The sequence below is a fragment of the Dendropsophus ebraccatus genome, chromosome 11 (genome assembly GCF_027789765.1).
Source record: "Dendropsophus ebraccatus isolate aDenEbr1 chromosome 11, aDenEbr1.pat, whole genome shotgun sequence".
Taxonomy (NCBI): domain Eukaryota; kingdom Metazoa; phylum Chordata; class Amphibia; order Anura; family Hylidae; genus Dendropsophus; species Dendropsophus ebraccatus.
The window spans coordinates 90,139,579-90,161,455 of NC_091464.1; the positions used below are offsets into that span (position 1 = coordinate 90,139,579).

Below are 21,877 nucleotides of genomic sequence, written 5' to 3' on the forward strand. Positions count from 1 at the left end.
ACTCACCTCCTCTGCTCCCATAGACCACTTCAAGGATATATATTGAGGGGTCTCGTCTGGGCTCTGTATTAGGGTCCTTTTACAAACAAAGATATGTGACCAATTTATCTGACAGATTTTTGAAGCTAAAGCCAGGAACAGTATATAAACAGAGAACAGGTCATAAAGGAAAGACTGAGATTTCTCCTCCTTTCAGCTTCAAGAATCTGTCAGATAAATTGGTCACATATCTGTGTGTGTAAAAGGGCCCTTAGTTTAGTGGTCTGGTCTGGGGTCTGTATTAGTTTAGGGGTCTGGTGTCTATATAAGTTTAGGGGTCTGGTCTGGAGTCTTTATCAGTTTAGGGGGTCTGGTGTCTGTATTAGTTTGGGGCTCCAGTCTGGGGTCTGTATTAGTTTTGGGGTCTGGTCTGGGGTCTGTATTAATTTAGGGGTCTGGCCTGGGGTCTGTATTAGTTAAGGGGTCTGGTCTGGGTTTTGTATTAGTTTAGGGGGTCTGGTGTCTGTATTAGTTTAGGGCTCTGGTCTGGGGTCTGTATTAGATTAGGGGTCTGGTCTGGGGTCTGTATTAGTTTAGGGGTCTCTAATGGATCTATATTAGTTTAGGGGTCTGGCCTGGGCTCTGTATTAGATAAGGGGTCTGGTCTGGGCTCTGTATTAATTTAGGGGTCTGGTCTGGGGTCTGTATTAGTTTAGGGGTCTGGTCTGGGTTGTGTATTAGGTTAGGGGTCTGGTCTGGGGTCTGTATTAGTTTAGGGGTCTGGTCTGGGGTCTGTATTAGTTTAGGGGTCTGTATTAGTTTAGGGGTCTGGCCTGGGCTCTGTATTAGATTAGGGGTCTGGTCTGGGGTCTGTATTAATTTAGGGGTCTGGCCTGGGTGCTGTATTAGTTTAGAGGTCTGGTCTGGGTTGTGTATTAGATTAGGGGTCTGGTCTGGGGTCTGTATTAGTTTAGGGGTCTGGTCTGGGGTCTGTATTAGTTTAGGGGTCTGGGGTCTGTATTAGTTTAGGGGTCTGGTCTGGGGTCTGTATTAGTTTAGGGGTCTGGTCTGGGGTCTGTATTAGTTTAGGGGTCTGGGGTCTGTATTAGTTTAGGGGTCTGGTCTGGGGTCTGTATTAGTTTAGGGGTCTGTATTAGTTTAGGGGTCTGGCCTGGGCTCTGTATTAGATTAGGGGTCTGGTCTGGGGTCTGTATTAATTTAGGGGTCTGGCCTGGTGGCTGTATTAGTTAAGGGGTCTGGTCTGGTCTGGAGTCTTTATTAGTTTAGGGGTCTGGGGGTCTGTATTAGTTTAGGGGTCTGGGGTCTGTTTTAGTTTAGGGGTCTGTTCTGGGGTCTGTATTAGTTTAGGGGTCTTGTCTGGGGTCTATATTAGATTAGGGGTCAGGTTTGGGGCCTGTATTACTTTAGGGGTCTGGTTTGGGATCTGTATTAGATTAGAGGTCTGGTCTGGGGTCTGAATTAATTTAGGGGTCTGGTCTGGGTTGTGTATTAGTTTAGGGGTCTGGTCTGGGGTCTGTATTAGTTTAGGGGTCTGGTCTGGGGTCTGTATTAGATTAGGGGTCTGGTCTGGGGTCTGTATTAATTTAGGGGTCTGGTCTGGGTTGTGTATTAGATTAGGGGTCTGGTCTGGGGTCTGTATTAGTTTAGGGGTCTCTAATGGATCTATATTAGTTTAGGGGTCTGGTCTGGGGTCTGTATTAGTTTAGGGGTCTGGCCTGGGCTCTGTATTAGATTAGGGGTCTGGTCTGGGCTCTGTATTAATTTAGGGGTCTGGCCTGGGCTCTGTATTAGTTTAGGGGTCTGGGGTCTGTATTAGTTTAGGGGTCTGCTCTGGGGTCTGTATTAGTTTAGGGATCTGGTCTGGTGTCTGTATTAGTTTAGGGGTCTGGTCTGGGCTCTGTATTAGTTTAGGGGTCTGGTCTGGGGTCTGTATTAGTTTAGGGGTCTGGCCTGGGCTCTGTATTAGTTTAGGGGTCTAGCCTGGGGTCTGTATTAGTTTAGAGGTTGGCCTGGGGGCTGTTTTAGATTAGGGGTCTGGTCTGGGGTCTGTATTAGTTTAGGGGTCTGGTCTGGGGTCTGTTTTAGTTTAGGGGTCTGGTCTGGGATCTGTATTAGTTTAGGGGTCTGGTCTGGGGTCTGTATTAGTTTAGGGGTCTGGCCTGGGGGCTGTTTTAGATTAGGGGTCTGGTCTGGGGTCTGTATTAGTTTAGAGGTCTGGTCTGGGGTCTGTATTAGTTTAGGGGTCTGGCCTGGGGGCCTGGCCTTTTGTATTTACACGCATATTTCGTCTTTTGTCCCACCACTCATGTCACCTGTAAAAACATCCATTTTGGAACATATTTGTATGTGATCCATAGAAATCAATCAGAGTTTAGTTTGTAATACTATAAAACTGCACAATATGAAAGCTGAACACTGATTGGCTGCTACAAGGACGCTTGAGTTTTCTGCCAGAGGGTGGAGGCGCTCCATGAACCGCTCTCTGTCATTGTTGGCGGTGGTGCCGTTAGTTACACGGTTACTGATTTGCCGTCCTGGTATTTAGCGCTGCTCTTATCTCTTGGCTGTGTAAATGGGTCACAGTCTAAATAATTCATGTTTGCAGATGATTGACGTAGACGCAGCCGAGAAGTATCAGGATGTAGAGATAACGTAGGGTTAACAGACACCGTGGACATCCTGCTCTACACCCGGCAGCCTGGCAACCGATAAGTCTCCAGGAACATCCCAGCATCCCCCGGCGTTACCACGGCAACCACTTGGCCACTTATTGATGTTTATCTGAGCATCCATCCTACAGGCCCCGGAGCGCAGCGATCCTTGCAGCCTCATCCATTACACTCTTACGTTATATTGTCACCTAGCTTTCCCAGACTCCTGAAAGGAAATACACCGCAGCTTATGTTATCTCTTATTACGGTTGTTCTGGCTGCACAATATGGTATTTGTATACCACTACATCAGTATGTGTAGTAATAGTATATACCTAAGTATATATGGTCAGACAGTCTGGGGTCTCGTCTATAGTCTCTCTATGGTCTGAGCAGACAGTGTATGGGCCCTAAACATCACGGGCATCTCCTGAAGTGACGTCTAGTCTTCTTGAATCCTATATTTAGCATTGATCATGGCATTCATAGGGTTAAACAGGGAAAGTTAGGGTATCTCTGATTGTGACATACATGGTACTGCTATACTGCGCACATACATAGTACCGTTATACTGCACACATACATAGTACCGCTATACTGCACACATACATAGTACCGCTATACTGCACACATACATAGTACTGCTATACTGCACACATACATAGTACTGCTATACTGCACACATACATAGTACTGCTATACTGCACACATACATAGTACTGCTATACTGCACACATACATGGTACAGCTATACTGCATACATAGTACCGCTATGCTACACACATACATAGCACTGCTATGCTGCACACAAACATAGTACAGCTATACTGTACACATATATAGTACCGCTATACTGCACACATACATGGTACCGCTATACTGCACACATACATGGTACCACTATACTGCACACATACATAGTATTGTTATACTACACACATATATGGTACCGCTATACTGCACACATACATAGTACTGTTATACTGCGCACATACATAGTACCGCTATACTGCACACATACATAGTACTGTTATATTGCACACATACATAGTACTGCTATACTGCACACATACATGGTACCGCTATACTGTACACATACATAGTACTGTTATACTGCACACATATATGGTACCGCTATACTGCACACATACATAGTACTGTTATACTGCGCACATACATAGTACCGCTATACTGCGCACATACATAGTACTGTTATACTGCACACATACATAGTAATGCTATACTGCACACATACATGGTACCGCTATACTGTACACATACATAGTACTGTTGTACTGCACACATATATGGTACCGCTATACTGCACACATACATAGTACTGTTATACTGCGCACATACATAGTACCGCTATACTGCACACATACATGGTACTGCTATACTACACACATACATAGTACCACTATACTACACACATACATAGTACTGCTATACTACACACATACATAGTACTGCTATACTACATACATACATAGTACTGCTATACTACACACATACATAGTACTGCTATACTACACACATACATAGTACTGCTATACTACATACATACATAGTACTGCTATACTACACACATACATAGTACTGCTATACTACATACATACATACATACATACATGGTACTGCTATACGACATACATTCATAGATGCAGTGATCACTATACTCACTTCTGTCCTATATGGTGACATGTGACATAGTTGGCGGTTAGCTAGGGGTCCATGTATAGGGGCGCAGGAGACTGGCGCTCCATCTCTGTATAAGGACTGTGGTATACATGTGTAATGTCTTTGCTTTTCCACAGGTGGACGCTCTCCGTGTTTTTGTTCGCTCAGATTCAGACGACTTGGAGTTCCCCGTCCTGTTTGTGGTGCGTCAGCAGAAAGGAGTCCTGTCATGGCAGGTGCCCCTCGCCTTCAGGGGCTAGTAAGTACTACCCTCTCTGTAGCCACATTTACAGCTCCAGCTAGAACTCTTCTGTCTTACTGAGAGCTGTCAGGATGTGATGTGTCAGGACGTCCCTGCTGGTTCGGTGTCTGCAGAGGGCATTATGGGAGATAGTGTTTCATTAATCTGATGCTCCAGTCACAGAGCTGCATGTGGAATCCTTCTAATTTCATCATAGCTCCCAGACTGAGGCATTAGATCCCTGCTGGTTCAGTGTCTGCGGACAGCATCCTTTTCCAGGGTGCATTATGGATGATGTTGTTTTCAGAACTGTTCTTAATCTTATGCTCGGTCACATGAACAGCTGCTTGCAGTTTTTCTGGGTACTTCTGAGCTCTCAAACTGAAGTATCTGACATGTCCTGCTGGCTCAGTGTCTGCAGAGAGCATCTTCTGCTGCAGTTTGTTGTGGGAGATTGAGTTTTTGAAAACTTTATTAATCTTTACACTCCCATCCAACGCATAGCTGATTGCACTGGTTGAGTACTTTAGAGCTCTCAGACTGAAGCAGGTGACATTTCCCTGCTGGTTCGGTGTCTGTAGAGAACAAACTTACTATTCTAGTAGTGTAATATTCTGGTTTCTTATGAGAGCTGAGATGCTGCAAAATCATTGTCTTCTGCTTCAGGGTGCACAGAGCATGGCCTGCTGCAGTGCTTTGTGGGTAATGGCAGGCAGTGTGTATAGAGCAGGGGTACTCAACAACATTTAGTGAGGGGCCACTTACCGGGGTCTATTGTCAGGTGAAGGTCCGAGCTGAACATCAGTAGGAAACGTGTTTTGTTACTTTTCACAAACGTTGTTGAACTATTTACATACAGAATTGCTGCTTATTAGTGGGAAAACTGTCATTTTCTCTCTCACCAGCCCTTTAAAATTAGGTACACAGGGGGTGACTGCATTAGTAGTATATAGCTCCCCTGTGTGCTCTCCCCCTGTAGTATATAGCCCCCTATGCGCTCTCCCCCTGTACTATATAGCCCCCCTGTGTGCTCTCCCCCTGTAGTATATAGCCCCTTTGCGCTTCCCCCAGTAGTATATAGCCCCCCTATGCACTCTCCCTCCGTATGTAGCCCCCTGTGCTCTCCCCCTCCCATACAGCCCTTCTGTGCAATCTCCCCCTGCTGTGTATTGCCCCCTGAGTACTTTCCCCCAGTAGTATATAGCCCCTCTGTGCACTCTCCCTCAGTATATAGCCCCTCTGTGTGCTCTCCCCCAGTATATAGCCCCTCTGTGTGCTCTCCCCCAGTATATAGCCCCCCGTGCACTCTCCCCCAGTATATAGCCCCTCTGTGTGCTCTCCCCCAGTATATAGCCCCTCTGTGCACTCTCCCCCAGTATATAGCCCCTCTGTGCGCTCTCCCCCAGTATATAGCCCCTCTGTGCGCTCTCCCCCAGTATATAGCCCCCCTGTGCGCTCTCCCCCAGTATATAGCCCCCCTGTGCGCTCTCCACCTTCCGTATAGCATAAAAAAATAAAAAAACACTTATACTCACCTGGGTCCTGCGCGTCCTCTTCTCTTCCTCCTGCGGCCGCACTGCAGCGGTCACTAGAGGCCGCACTTCCCGCAGGTGCAGGAACGTCTCTCGAGCGCCGACACCAGAGGGGGAGCGCGGCCTCTTGTGACCGCTGCGGCTACGAGAGTGACTGACAGGGAGGGAGCCAATGGCTTCCTCCCTGTCAGTGCTGCTGCTGCTCAGTATCTATGAGCGCTTGTTACGAGCGCTCATAGATACTTACTGTGCAGGGAGCAGCGCAGCAGCCGGGGTCCAGACAGCTGGTATAAAGTATGGGCTACTGCAGTGCATTGTGGATGATGCCAGTCAGTGAGTACAGAGCATGGCCTGCCGCAGTGTATTGTGGGTAATGCCAGGCAGTTTGTAGAGAGCAGAGATGGGGAACCTTCGCATTCCAGCTGTTGCAAAACTACAGTCATGGCCAAAAGTTTTGAGAATGACACAAATCTTATATTTTCCCATGATCTGCTGCCCTCTGGTTTTTATGTGTGTTTCTCAGATGTTTTTATCACATACAGAAATATAATTGCAATCATATTATGAGTAACAGAAGCTTATACTGACAGATAGATGAGTTACTGCAGCAAGTCAATATTTGCAGTGTTGTCCCTTCTTCTTCAGGACCTCTGCAATTCTCCTGGCTGCTCTCACCCAACTTCTGGACCAAATCCTGACTGATAGCCGTCCATTCTCGCACAATCAATGCATTTTGTCAGAATTTGTTGGTTTTTGTTTGTCCACCCGTCTCTTGATGATTGACCACAAGTTCTCAATGGGATTAAGATCTGGGGAGTTTCCAGGCCATGGACCCAAAATCTCAATATTTTGTTCCCTGAGCCATTTAGTTATCACCTTTGCTTTATGGCAAGGTGCTCCGTCATGCTGGAAAAGGCATTGTTGATGGCCAAACTGCTTCTGGACGGTTGGGAGAAGTTGCTCTTGGAGGACATTCTGCTACCATTCTTTATTCATGGCTGTGTTTTTAGGCAAGGCTGTGAGAGAGCCGATTCCCTTGGCTGAGAAGCAACCCCACACATGAATGGTATCAGGATGCTTTACAGTTGGCATGAGACAAGACTGGTGGTAGCGCTCACCTCGTCTTCTCCCAATAAGCTGTTTTCCAGATGTCCCAAATAATTGGAAAGGGGATTAATCAGAGACAATGACTTTCCCCCAGTCCTCAGCAGTCCACTCCCTGGACCTTTCCCCCAGTCCTCAGCAGTCCACTCCCTGGACCTTTCCCCCAGTCCTCAGCAGTCCACTCCCTGGACCTTTCCCCCAGTCCTCAGCAGTCCACTCCCTGGACCTTTCCCCCAGTCCTCAGCAGTCCTCTCCCTGGACCTGTTGCAGAATATCAGTCTGTCCCTGATGTTTTTTGCTGGAAAAAAGTGGCTTCTTTGCTGCCCTCCTTGAGACCAGGGCTTGCTTCAAGAGCAGGGCGTAGCTAGGATTCACGGGGCCCCATAGCAAAAATTTGTAAGGGGCCCCCCTCCCCTACGCACAACAAAGCACTGCATATATATATATATATGCTTTACTGCTGGTGCACTGATAACCCCTGACCTCCGCACGGAGCTCTGCACATTTTCCTACTTGGTTACAGCTGGAGAACAGAGGTCAGAGGTTATCAGAGGAGTGAAGCAGAAAATCATTGTCTTCTGCTAGTTAACCCTTTTTTGTGTTGCAGCATGTAAGTAAACACTGGGTCACTTACACACTGCAGTAGATAAGGGGTTAAGCAGAAGAACACACGCTCTTACCTTCTCCCCTGCCCCCCCCCCCTGCACGGGCCCCATAGTAACTGCCTACCCTGCCTCTATGGTAGCTACCCACTGTCCAAGAGTCTCCGCAGTCTCACAGTGCACAGTGCAGATGCCCTCACACCTGCCTGCTGCCATTCCTGAGCAAGCTCTGCACTGCTGGTAGTCCGATCCTGCAGCTGAAACACTTTTAAGAGACGGTCCTGGCGCTTGCTGGTCTTTCTTGTGCGCCCTGGAGCCTTTTTGGCAACAATGGAACCTCTCTCCTTGAAGTTCTTGATGATGCGATAGATTGTTGACTGAGATGCAATCTTTTTAGCTGCGATACTCTTCCCTGTTAGGCCATTTTTGTGCAGTGCAATGATGACTGCACGTGTTTCTTAATGGATAACCATGGTTAACAGAAGAGAAACAATGATGCCAAGCACCAGCCTCCTTTTAAAGTGTCCAGTGGTGTCATTCTTACTTAATCATGACAGATTGATCTCCAGCCCTGTCCTCATCAACACCCACACCTGTGTTAATGGAGCAATCACTGAAACGATGTTAGCTGGTCCTTTTAAGGCAGGGCTGCAATGATGCTGAAATGTGTTTTGGGGGATAAAGGTCATTTTCTAGGCAGATATTGACTGTGCAAGTAATTGCTGTTAAGCTGATCACTCTTTATAGTATTCTGGAGTATATGCAAATTGCCATTTTAAAAACTGAAGCAGTAGACTTTATAAAAAATTATTATTTGTATCATTCTCAAAACTTTTGGCCATGACTGTACAACTCCCATCATGCCTGGACAGCTAACGCTTTGGCTGGTTCCCCATCCCTGGTATGGAGTCTGGCCTGCTGCAGTGCGTTGTAGGTGATGTAGGGTGATGCCAGTTATTGTGTATAGAGCATGGCCTGCTGCAGTGCATTGTGGGTGATGCCAGTCATTGTGTATAGAGCATGGCTCTCTGTATTTCTCACCTACTGTTCTATCACTCCAGCTACCAGAGGACGTACACCTACCAGGACGTGAGCCGCACCCTGTGCCCCACCGACACCAGGGGCCAGGCCCCGACCTCCGAGCAGTTCATGTACATAGACATAGCCTCCATGGCGCCCACTAGTGTGGAGTACGAGCTCATAGTCAGGAGACTGTCCGACTTCGAACTTCAGTAAGTTTTATTCTGTATGTTTTACGTGGTGAAAGGGTTAAATCTACCAATTACTTACCCTGTGGGGCCATACAGCACTCATAATGGTCCAGCACTGATGGTCATTCCAGTAATCACCTGCTAGGAATATGATTGTCACCCAGCTTTTCTGGACTCCTGAATGACATACTCCTCAGCTGTATATAAGGGATTGTCACCCAGCTTTCCTAGAATCCTGAATGACATACTACTCAGCTTTATATAAGGGATTGTCACACAGCTATCCTAGAATCCTGAATGACATACTACTCAGCTTTATATAAGGGATTGTCACACAGCTTTCCTAGAATCCTGAATGACATACTACTCAGCTTTATATAAGGGATTGTCACACAGCTTTCCTAGAATCCTGAATGACATACTACCCAGCTTTATATAAGGGATTGTTACACAGCTTTCCTAGAATCCTGAATGACATACTACTCAGCTTTATATAAGGGATTGTCACACAGCTATCCTGGGCTCCTGAATGACATACTACTCAGCTTTATTCAAGCGATTGTCACACAGCTTTCCTGGGCTCCTGTATGACATACTACTCCGCATTATATAAGGGATTGTCACCCAGCTTTCCTGGACTCCTAAATGACATACTACTCAGCTTTATATAAGGGATTGTCCCCTAGCTTTTCTGGACTCCTGAATGACGTAGTACTCGGCTTTATATAAGGGATTGTCACCTAGCTTTTCTGGACTCCTGCATGACATACTACTCAGCTTTATATAAGGGATTGTCACACAGCTTTCCTGGGCTTCTGTATGACATACTACTCATCTTTATATAAGGGATTGTCACACAGCTTTCCTGGACTCCTGAATGACATACTACTCCGCATTATACATGGGATTGTCACCCAGCTTTCCTGGACTCCTGTATGACATACTACTCCGCATTATACATGGGATTGTCACCCAGCTTTCCCTAATGTTAGATTATAATCTTTTGCTAGTCCCAAACATTGAGGCCAGAGCTGTATACTGGCCTTATTAGATATATTATAATTTTCAAGGCTGTCTAGGAAAGCTGGGTGATATCCTCTATGGAAGATATATGGTGTGAGGCTTGAAATATTTACTGGATATATCCAGTGATCAATTCCTAGTCATATAAAATTCAGATGTTCTATTCATATCAGCCGCACAGCTTCTGGATGCCATCTTTATCTAGTTCCGCAAAATATAATTGTCACCCAGCTTCCCTCGGCTTCTGATTAGCATCTCGGTCTGGTTACATGTGTGTGTGTGTGTGTATATATAGATTGTCACCCAGCTTTCCCATGCTTCTGAATAACACCTACCTTGTTCTATAAATGTCCCCCCCCCCCCCCCGCACCCAGTCCCCAACTACAGGAGCCAGAGATCTATAACTCCATAATGTATCTCAGGGCCCTGGGAAAGCTGTGTGACAACTGTAATGAGTAATAACTGAAATGAATTCTGATATTGTTCTATGGATATCATTGTCACTCAGCTTTGCTAGAATTCTAAACATCACATTTTCCCATGCATTAAATGTGAATTTTTAGATGAGAATTACTGTTCAGGGCTCCTGGAAAGCTGGGTGGTATACAATGATACTGATGCATAACTATGTGGACCCTGGGAAAGTTGGGTAGTATAATATGATACTGATGCATAACTATATCTGACCTCGGGAAAGCTAAGTGGTATAATGTGATTCTGATGCATAACTATGGGGAGCCTGGGAAAGCTGGGTGGTATAATATGATACTGATGTATAACTATGTGGACCCTGGGAAAGCTGGGTGGTATAAAATGATAGTGATGTATAACTATGTGACCTTGGGAAAGCTGGGTGGTATAATCTGATAGTGATGCATAACTATGTGACCTCGGGAAAGCTGGGTGGTATAATATGATACTGATGCATAACTATGTGACCTCGGGAAAGCTGGGTGGTATAATATGATACTGATGCATAACTATGCGGAACCCTGGGAAAGCTGGGCGGTATAATATGATACTGATGCATAACTATGCAGAACCCTGGGAAAGCTGGGTGGTATAATATAATACTGATGCATAACTATGTGACCTTGGGAAAGCTGGGTGATATAATATGATACTGATGCATAACTATGCGGTCCTGGGAAAGCTGGGTGGTATAATCTGATAGTGATGCATAACTATGTGACCTCGGGAAAGCTGGGTGGTATAATATGATACTGATGCATAACTATGCAGAACCCTGGGAAAGCTGGGTGATATAATATGATACTGATGCATAACTATGCGGTCCTGGGAAAGCTGGGTGGTATAATCTGATAGTGATGCATAACTGTGACCTCGGGAAAGCTGGGTGATATAATATGATACTGATACATAACTATGCGGACCCTGGGAAAGCTGGGTGGTATAATATGATACTGATGCATAACTATGCGGACCCTGGGAAAGCTGGGTGGTATAATATGATACTGATGTATAACTAGGCGGCCCCTGGGAAAGCTGGGTGGTATAATATGATACTGATGTATAACTATGCGGCCCCTGGGAAAGCTGGGTGGTATAAAATGATAGTGATGCATAACTATGTGACCTTGGGAAAGCTGGGTGGTATAATCTGATAGTGATGCATAACTATGCGGAACCCTGGGAAAGCTGGGTGGTATAATATGATACTGATGCATAACTATGTGGAACCCTGGGAAAGCTGGGTGGTATAATATGATACTGATGCATAACTATGCGGAACCCTGGGAAAGCTGGGTGGTATAATATAATGCTGATGCATAACTATGCGGTCCTGGGAAAGCTGGGTGATATAATATGATACTGATGCATAACTATGCAGCCCCTGGTAAAGCTGGGTGATATAATATGATACTGATGCATAACTATGCGGTCCTGGGAAAGCTGGGTGGTATAATCTGATAGTGATGCATAACTATGTGACCTTGGGAAAGCTGGGTGGTATAATATGATAGTGATGCATAACTGTGCGGCCCCTGGGAAAGCTGGGTGGTCTAATCTGATAGTGATGCATAACTATGTGACCTCGGGAAAGCTGGGTGGTATAATATGATACTGATGCATAACTATATCTGACCCTGGGAAAGCTGGGTGCTATAATATGATACTGATGCATAACTATATCTGACCCTAGGAAAGCTGGGTGGTATATGATACTGATGCATAACTATATCTGACCTAACAAAAGCTGGGTGGTATAATATGATACTGATGTATAACTATGCGGCCCCTGGGAAAGCTGGGTGGTATAATATGATACTGATGCATAACTTTATCTGACCCTGGGAAAGCTGGGTGGTATAATATGATAACTGATGTATAGCTATGCGGCCCCTGGGAAAGCTGGGTGGTATACTATGATACTGATGCATAACTATATCTGACCCTGGGAAAGCTGGGTGATAAAATATGATACTGATGCATAACTATGCAGCCCCTGGGAAAGCTGGGTGACACCCTTTGTTCTATGAGTATCAGAAGCCTGTGCGTGATGCATCTGTTTCCTTTATCCCAGGACGGACGTTCCCCTCAATTTCAGCGCCTCGCCATCGCAGCCCCAGGTACGGCTTCTACCTGTTATCAGACATTGTTGTTTGCTTTCTGGGAGGGTGACGGGCGGCCGTTGTGGCTGTACACAGACATTCACATCCAGCGAATACACCCCAACCTTTAACCCCTTCTCTCCCCTGTAGTATTTCCTGTACTCGTTCCCAGAAGGGGTGGACTCCGTGATCATCAAGGTGAAGTCAGCTGAGACGTTCCCCTGCACCGTGGTGTCCGTCCAGGATATTACAGTGAGTGCAGAGACAGCACAATGAGATGTGGCTGATAACAGGGACAATAGATTACAAAGGACTGCTCGATAAGTCAAAGTAAACAAGTCAGCCTCCATTTATATAACGGGTGAAGGTCTGATGCTACATTACACGTCCTGGGACTCACCATTCCTAAATCCAACCTCGAAAAGTAAAATTAAAGGGGTTCTCCGAAATCAGACAAAGTAAGGTGAATTGGGCAGAGATAAGACCATAATGTGATTCACTAATATAGTCCTCAAATTAGGCCTTTAACCTGGATGTCGGGGGCTGCGGCTTTCCTTAGGATTGATTGGTTATGTCTGAAGTTAGATGGGACGTCCTTTGCAGACATGACCAATCACTCCTGAATATTATGATTCTCTACAGCTCAGATCCTCAAAATTAGGGACAGGAAACCTGCAGCCCTCTAGCTGGTGCAAAAGCTAAAGCTTTGTCTGTCCAGGCATGATGGGAATTGTAGTTTTGCAATAGATGGAGAGCCACGGGTTCCCTACCCCTGCTCTAAATCATTGATTGTGTAGGGTCATTTAAAGGGATGCTCTGGCGAAAAAATTTTATTTTCTTTTTTTCAGATCAACTGGTTTCAGACAGTTATATAGAGTTGTAATTTATGTCTATTTAAAAATCCAATGTTTTCCAATACTTATCAGCTGCTGTATGTGCTGCAGGAAGTGGTGAATTTTTCCCAGTCTGACACAGTGCTCTCTGCTGCCACCTCTGTCCATGTCAGGTACTGTCCAGAGCAGGAGAGGTTTTCTATGGGGATTTGCTGCTGCTCTGGACAGTTCCTGACATGGACAGAGGTGGCAGCAGAGAGCACTGTGTCAGACTGGAGAGAGTAAACCACTTCCTGCAGGACATACAGCAGCTGATAAGTACTAGAAGACTGGACTTGTTTAATTAGAAGTAAATTACTAATCTATATAACTTTCTGAAACCAGTTGAAAGAAAAAAAAATGTTGACGAAGTACCCCTCAAAGGATTGATTACTCAGGTCTGCTCAGATTTTCTAGCACTTGGTCCTTAGAGAGTCCCATGTAGACACGACTAATTGATTGGACAGACACAATCCCCCAAATCAGTGTCACATTTAATACACTGTATGTTAGAGAGGGGGAGGATGAAGACCCCCCCAGCTCTTTCACCCTCATTCCCTGAATCCTGGAGGACTTCTTATATGGAGGGGACAGCCTCCTATGCCCGGTAATACCAGGGAGGAATGTGCAGAACAAGGAATCATGGGAGAAATATTCTCAGAACATCAGCCCTTCCATGTGGCATTTGTAGAACTACACGTCCCAGCAAGCTTCCTCCTATGTCTCCTCTGTCCCACCATGGTCTTGTCTTCTCTCTTCTCCAGTGTCCGGTCTATGATCTGGATCATAATGTGGAGTTCAACGGTGTTTACCAGTCCATGACGAAGAAAGCCGCCATCACCATCCAGGTGGGTTCTGCAGGGCCCCCCCCCCTCCCCCACAGCAGACTACGACCAGACCATATTATTTAGCACCATCTGGTGGTATTATCTGGAAACTGAATGACAGTGTTATCTCTGTATCTGGAGATCACATTTGGACACTATATGGTAGTATTATGTGGCCTGTAGAGGCAATAATATGTGGGTACTATATGGAGGTATGGCGGTTTTGGAGGTATTATTTAGGCATTGTATCACAGTAATATGTGTGCACTATATGGTACTATTATTTGGATACTTTGTGGAGGTATTATTTAGGCATTGTATGGCAGTATCATGTTGGCTCTGTATAGTACTAACTGGAGGTATTAATTAGACATTGTATTGCAGTAATATGTTGACTATATAGTTTTATTATTTGGATACTGAATGGAGGTATTTTTCAGGCATTATATGGTGTTATTATGTGGGTGTGGTATGGTACTATTATTTATACTGTATGGCGGTATTATTTAAGCATTATATGGTACTGTTAGGTACTTTATGGCAGTATTAAGCATTGTATGATACTATTATTTATACTATATGGAGGTATTATTTAAGCATTGTATGGTACTATTATTTAGATACTGTATGGCGTTAATATTTAAGCATTGCATATAATAGTACCATACAATGCTTAAATAATACCTCCATACAGTATGAATAATAGTACCATACAATGCCTAAATAATACCTCCATGTAGTATAAATAATAGTACCATACCACACCCACATAATACCACCATATAATGCTTAAATAATACAATTATTTATACTGTATGGAGGTATTATTTAAGCTTTGCATGGTGGTATTATGTGGGTGTGGTATGGTATTTATACTGTATGGAGGTATTATTTGGGCATTGTATGGTACATTTTTTATACTATTTATACTGTATGGATGTATTATTTAGGCATTGTATGGTACTATTATTTAGATACTGTATGGCTGTATTATTTAAGCAGTGTATGGTTTTGTTATTGGTATGGTGACTATATGGCGGTATTATTTAAGCATTATTTGGTACTGTTATTTGGATATTGCATTGCAGTGGTATTGAGGGAATGACAAGAGAGTAGTTAGCAGTTTGATTTTGTCATTCTTTGCCATTATTGTAAGGGGCACTATATGGCAGTATTATTTAGATACTTTTCTATTCTTTCTTGTTCTCCACTGATAACTTGCCGTTTTCCCCCCATTCAGAGGAAGGATTTCCCTACAGGTCAATTTTACATCGTATTTGTCATCAAGCCTGAAGACTATGCGTGTGGCGGCTCCATCCCAGTGTTTCCTATAGGTAAGAGGCGCCACCTGCTGGTCATGAAGCACAACTACAACCGCTCATCACTTCTTATACAGTTCCGTTATTCTACATGGTGCACAGATCCCTGCCAAGCTCTGCTTCATGACAGTGAATGGAAACAATATTGTTAACATGTAGAGACTGAAAACATGTCCAGAGCTGATACTGTACAGAGCTGAGGGTTTGTTACAGTTGCAGGCAGTCTAGTCAATCCTCTGCTAGATAAGATATACAATACAGACCTAACAGTGCTGCCCCCTAGTGCCCAGATAAGACGTGTCTCTCACTAACATCGTCCAGCGGCCCATACTAACTATCACACATGAACACTTTCCTTCAGGGACAGGAAACCACACGTGGAACCTGAAGCGGGTGAAGCACATTGAGGTGACGGTCACACCGTCCATCATCAGTAAGTGCAGCCGCCACCTATATACAGTCCTGCTCTATGGTAACACCGACAGGAACCGAGGGAAATATATATTGTGTTATCATCCCCAGATTCTGTTTACATCCACGCCACCCTCCTGTGCCTCCTCTTCTTCCTCATCTTCTATTTCGGGGCCTTTGTGGTGCTTTTTATTCATCATTTAAGGTAAGTCCTAGAATACTGAAAGATTCACAATTATAAAAAGCTGCACCCTCCTGTGGTGAATGTGGCTATTACATGTTAGTGGGGGAGTATTCTTTTCCCCCTTGTGGTGACTGTGGGTATTACATGTTAGTGGGGGAGTATTCTTTGCCCCCTTATGGTGACTGTGGGTATTACATGTTATTGGCGGAAAGTGCTGCACCCTCCTATGGTGACTGGGTATTACACGTTAACAGTAGCATGTGCTGCACCCTCCTATGGTGACTGTGGGTATTACACGTCAACAGTAGCATGTGCTGCACCCTCCTATGGTGACTGTGGGTATTACACGTTAACGGTAGCATGTGCTGCACCCTCCTATGGTGAATGTGGGTATTACACGTTAACGGTAGCATGTGCTGCACCCTCCTGTAGTGACTGTGGGTATTACATGTTAATGGTAGCATGTGCTACACCCTCCTATGGTGACTGTGGGTATTACATGGTAGTGCTGGATGGTGCTGCACCCCCTTGTGGTGACTGTGGGTATTTCATGTTAGTGGTGGAGGGTGCTGCACCCCCTTGTGGTGACTGTGGGTATTACATGGTAGTGCTGGATGGTGCTGCACCCCCTTGTGGTGACTGTGGGTATTACATGTTAGTGGTGGAGGGTGCTGCACCCCCTTGTGGTGACTGTGGGTATTACATGGTAGTGCTGGAGGGTGCTGCACCCCCTTGTGCTGACTGTGGGTATTTCATGTTAGTGCTCGAGGGTGCTGCACCCCCTTGTGGTGACTGTGGGTATTTCATGTTAGTGCTGGAGGGTGCTGCACCACTGTGGTGACTGTTGGTATTATACATTGCACTGTGCTCCTGATTAATCATAGCTTACGGTTTGTTATTCCAGGATGCAGAAGAGAGGTCTGAACATTGCTGGGAGCCCGGATGACGGTACGGCCACTGGATACTAAGGAGATTACCCCAATACTACAGTTTCTATTAGTGTGGGGGGAGAGATCATGTGATTGAGGGTCGTATTGTGTTACTGTTACAGGAGAGGGAACGGTGGCGGCCTCACATCCCATAACCACCAGCACCCCGGAGGGAAGCAGCTACGGGGCTATAGGTGAGAGCACTGGGACACTGCAAATGGCTGATAACATAGAACAATACATTGCATCCACTCACATGGTTACACCGGGAGTTTACTGTATTATCTCCATAGACGAGTCGCGTCAGAGAAAAGGAAAGCCGCTTCCCCCCATCCCCCGCCCTCGTGTTTACTCTGACAGCTCAGTGGATGAAGAAAGTGACTTTGATGGAATACCGGAGATGGAGGGCGATAAAAACGTCATCCAAGCCAAGGTAGAGATCATGTGATCACAAGGAGGCCGCCATATTGCCTCCATAGTTACTCGTACATTACTATGTGACTTTTCTTCCTCCAGACTTTCCTGTATGTTTCTGATCTGTCCATCAAGGACCGGAGAACCATCAGTAAGAAGTACAAGATCTACTTCTGGTGAGTGTCGTCCTGTCCGCAACGCGCCCTAGTGGTCGCCCCATCAATCCACGACAATACCTAGTGGTCGCCCCATCAATCCACGACAATACCTAGTGGTCGCCCCATCAATCCACGACAATCCCTAGTGGTCGCCCCATCAATCCACGACAATCCCTAGTGGTCGCCCCATCAATCCATGACAATCCCTAGTGGTCGCCCCATCAATCCAAGACAATCCCTAGTGGTCGCCCCATCAATCCACGACAATCCCTAGTGGTCGCCCCATCAATCCATGACAATCCCTAGTGGTCGCCCCATCAATCCATGACAATCCCTAGTGGTTGCCCCATCAATCCATGACAATCCCTAGTGGTCGCCCCATCAATCCATGATGGTCCCTAGTGGTGGTCCTTTCAATTCATTATGGTCCCTAGTGGTCCCCCACTTCAATCTGTGATGGTCTCTAGTGGTTACCCTATGAATCCATGATGGTCCGTAGTGGTCACCCCATCAATCCGTGATGGTCCTTAGTGGTCACCCCATAAATCCATGATGGTCCCTGGTGGTCACCCAATCAATCCATGATGGTGCTTAGTCACCAGACCTTAACATCTCCTCCTCTTCGCACAGGAACATAATCACCATCGCTGTCTTCTACGCTCTGCCCGTCATCCAGCTCGTCATCACTTACCAAACGGTATGTACGACTAGCCCCCCCCCCCCCCCCCAATGTGTCGATCCCATAATGCTGTGCTGTAATGCATTGCAGGAGATGTGGTGTTGTCTGCATCTCCATGCCTTACAGAAACCAGCAGGGGCAGCAGAGACGTGGGAATTCCTGCCGCATGAGAACCATTAGGAAAGCAGAATTTTGCATGCAGCTCTGGAGCACAGTGTAGCATATAACATCAGATTTTCTGGAACTATTATACTAGATGACAGGATGATGGGCTCAGTCTTGCGTCAATCCATGTTGTCTTGCGGGTATTATGCCAGTTTGAGATTTTTCTCTCTATTTTACCAGGTGGTCAATGTTACTGGAAACCAAGATATCTGTTACTATAACTTCCTGTGCGCCCACCCTCTGGGGGTCCTCAGGTGAGCTCTGCACATGGGGAGGGGATACTTGGGTGCTGTAATGGCGGCCATATTGGTTGTCCCCCAGCTCAGATAATTACGATCATTTACTAATATTGTGCTGTGTTTTTCTTCCCGTGTTCAGCGCCTTCAATAACGTCCTGAGTAACCTGGGCCACGTCCTCCTCGGATTCCTCTTCCTTATCATTGTCCTGTACAGAGATCTCCAGCACCGTGGCCTGGTGGAGGCGAATAACATCTACGCCCTGGTACCAGACCGCTATTCACATTGAGCTGCAGAAAACCTCACCATATAAGTGTTATGAAAGGTTTGATGGGGGATAAAACTAGAACAATGAATGTTCTGTCTCTTCTCATCTCAGGAATACGGGATCCCCAAACATTTTGGCCTCTTCTACACAATGGGCATCGCTCTGACTATGGAGGGCGTCCTCAGCGCTTGTTACCACGTCTGCCCCAACTACTCCAACTTCCAGTTTGGTAAGAGACAGCACCATATCCTGACAAACGTATATACAAAGCCTATAGAAAGCACTTACTACCCTCCAGAGTTGCACTCACTATTCTGCTGGTGGGGTCACTGTGTACATACATGACATTACTGATCCTGAGTTACATCCTGTATTATACTCCAGAGCTGCAGTCACTATTCTGCTGGTGGGGTCACTGTGTACATACATGACATTACTGATCCTGAGTTACATCCTGTATTATACTCCGGAGCTGCACTCACTATTCTGCTGGTGGGGTCACTGTGTACATACATTACATTACTGATCCTGTATTATACTCCAGAGCTGCACACGCTATTCTGCTATATGATGTTCTCTCCGCAGATACGTCCTTCATGTATATGATTGCCGGCCTCTGCATGCTGAAGCTGTACCAGACACGGCATCCTGACATTAACGCCAGCGCCTATGCTGCCTACGCCTCCTTTGCTTTGGTCATTTTCCTGGCGGTCCTGGGTGTGGTATGTATTTTGACCACCATTCAGTCATCTCCCCACAGCAGTATATAGAGAGTTTTATATATGGGAGAAGATAAAACTTTACACCAATCAGTAGTACAAGCAAATATAGTAATATATCTTATTAAAGAAAAAGGCTTCTTTAATTCATCTTACAAGACAAACTATTAGCTCACAGAGGGATCAGGTTACAGCTGCCCATAGAAATCTATGGAGAAGGGAAGAGGAGTGATTAGAGAGAAGCAGGTAGCAGAACTGTGAATCCAGCTGTGGATGTGACCATACTATTACACAGCTGTAGTGATAACGTTCTTCCTTCATTTCTCAGTCATCTCCTCTTTTCCTCCTCCAGGTTTTCGGCAAGGATAATTGGTGGTTCTGGGTGATCTTCTCTATCATCCATGTGGTGGGGTCCCTGGCGCTCAGCACTCACATCTACTACATGGGACGCTTCAAGATTGGTAAGAAGGGGTGTGCTGTGCACCCGTCCCCCCCCCCCACACACCCCCACATATACTGTTCTGACCTTGTTGCTGGTTTCCTCCTTTCTGACGCTCTCCATCTCTCTGCTCTCTCTTCTGCTCTCTTCTCACAGATGTGTCCAATGCAGGTAACATCCTTTCTGATTTTCTGCATTATAGATGTGAGCCCCTATGCTTAATATCCGACTTCCAGGCTTGATCTGATAGACGGAAGTTAAAGGCCCAAAGCCTGAGGCTGCACTACTGAGAACCTAATGACAACACCCCCCCTCACCAATATCTCCATCCTGTTAGCTTGACTAGTGGCATGTGTATATACATTGTGATTAAGATCCACACCAGATCCCCATGACAACAATTCACCTAAAATGGATCAGAGGGAGACATGTTGGCACCGGAATCTTAGTAGTGCAGCCTCAGGCTTTGGGCCTGTAACATTATGTGATCAGATCTCTGAGCCTGAAAGTAACACAGTAACAAATTTGTTCAAAATTTCCAAGGACTCCTTTAAATTTCTGTCTCTTAAAGGGGAGGTAAAATCAGATGTGTACCACATAACAAAATGCATCAGTATAGACCTAGTTTTCTCTGTGACACCACCCCTTTAAGTGACACTTATGGGGTGTAGGAAGCTGAGATCTGTGGTGCTGTGGTTCACCATAGTCCTTTTGTATTACCATGGAGGGAATAGAATAGTAAATATGTCTATCAGATATAGCGGTCTGGCACTATCCGACTAGGGTAACTTATAACATGGTAGCAGTGTAAGGAGGTGGAAAAATTTCGGAGGTGCTCACACAAGAAAAAATATGTGTAAATCATCAAAAAAGAGAATAAATTGATGGCACTCACCGTTAAAATGAAAAAATCTTTATTCAATCCTCTTTAAAACATATGTTCCATGTGCAGCAGTGAACCGGGACGCCAGGCTACAGCTGATTGCTAGTCCATGACAGCTGTTTCGCACGTCACACCGTGCTTCTACGGATGCTGGCTGGGTTCAGATGACCTAAGGTTATAACCTTACTCTGGGCATGCGCACTCCAGCTTCGACGTCTCAAAATATAAGTAGTGAAATTTAAAACCAATAGTAATCAGACGTATATCTATTTTTTCTTGCGATGCAGGACCCTTGTTGCTATGGGCTTTTAGTACATCTATAAAAACATACTTAGTTCAATTTTATCATTGAGTCCAGCTGGACCCTGGGCATTTGTTCCCAAATTCTCTTCGCCTCTTCCTGCAACAGTCTTTTATTAGTGTCTATATGGCCAGCAGGACGGAGTCGCTTTAATCCTAAGAAATGTAAGCATTTATAATCACCTGCACGCTCTTCTCTCACATGTTGTATTAACCGCGGTGATCCCTTCTCAGTCCGTATTGATCTTATATGCTCGCTAAATCTTTTGTTTAGGGGGCGAATGGTTTTCCCGATGTAGAAAGCCCCACATTTACATATGACAGCATACACTACGTGGGATGTTTTACAACAGATCATTTCTCGGACTACGTAATTTACGCCTCAGATATTTACATTTTTTCCGGGAAGGAAATATCCGCACCAAGTGCAATTACCACATTTGGAATTTCCTTGTG

The 21,877-nt window shown here is 45.4% G+C and overlaps 1 protein-coding gene across 2 annotated transcripts in view; it reads left to right on the forward strand.

The window, feature by feature from the left end:
* SIDT1 (SID1 transmembrane family member 1) overlaps positions 1 to 21,877 on the forward strand; it is a 70,627-nt gene that overhangs the window by 44,185 nt on the left and 4,565 nt on the right. For both annotated transcript variants that reach the window (XM_069946012.1, XM_069946014.1), the window contains 18 exons: positions 4,469 to 4,590; positions 8,872 to 9,042; positions 12,590 to 12,635; positions 12,768 to 12,869; positions 14,254 to 14,337; positions 15,557 to 15,650; positions 15,997 to 16,068; positions 16,158 to 16,251; positions 17,135 to 17,178; positions 17,282 to 17,353; positions 17,453 to 17,592; positions 17,676 to 17,749; positions 18,362 to 18,428; positions 18,756 to 18,829; positions 18,954 to 19,077; positions 19,192 to 19,309; positions 19,666 to 19,802; positions 20,152 to 20,260. In XM_069946012.1, coding sequence (XP_069802113.1) covers positions 4,469 to 4,590; positions 8,872 to 9,042; positions 12,590 to 12,635; positions 12,768 to 12,869; positions 14,254 to 14,337; positions 15,557 to 15,650; positions 15,997 to 16,068; positions 16,158 to 16,251; positions 17,135 to 17,178; positions 17,282 to 17,353; positions 17,453 to 17,592; positions 17,676 to 17,749; positions 18,362 to 18,428; positions 18,756 to 18,829; positions 18,954 to 19,077; positions 19,192 to 19,309; positions 19,666 to 19,802; positions 20,152 to 20,260 — 1,744 coding nt within the window. The remainder of the gene's footprint in view (positions 1 to 4,468; positions 4,591 to 8,871; positions 9,043 to 12,589; positions 12,636 to 12,767; positions 12,870 to 14,253; positions 14,338 to 15,556; positions 15,651 to 15,996; positions 16,069 to 16,157; positions 16,252 to 17,134; positions 17,179 to 17,281; positions 17,354 to 17,452; positions 17,593 to 17,675; positions 17,750 to 18,361; positions 18,429 to 18,755; positions 18,830 to 18,953; positions 19,078 to 19,191; positions 19,310 to 19,665; positions 19,803 to 20,151; positions 20,261 to 21,877) is intronic.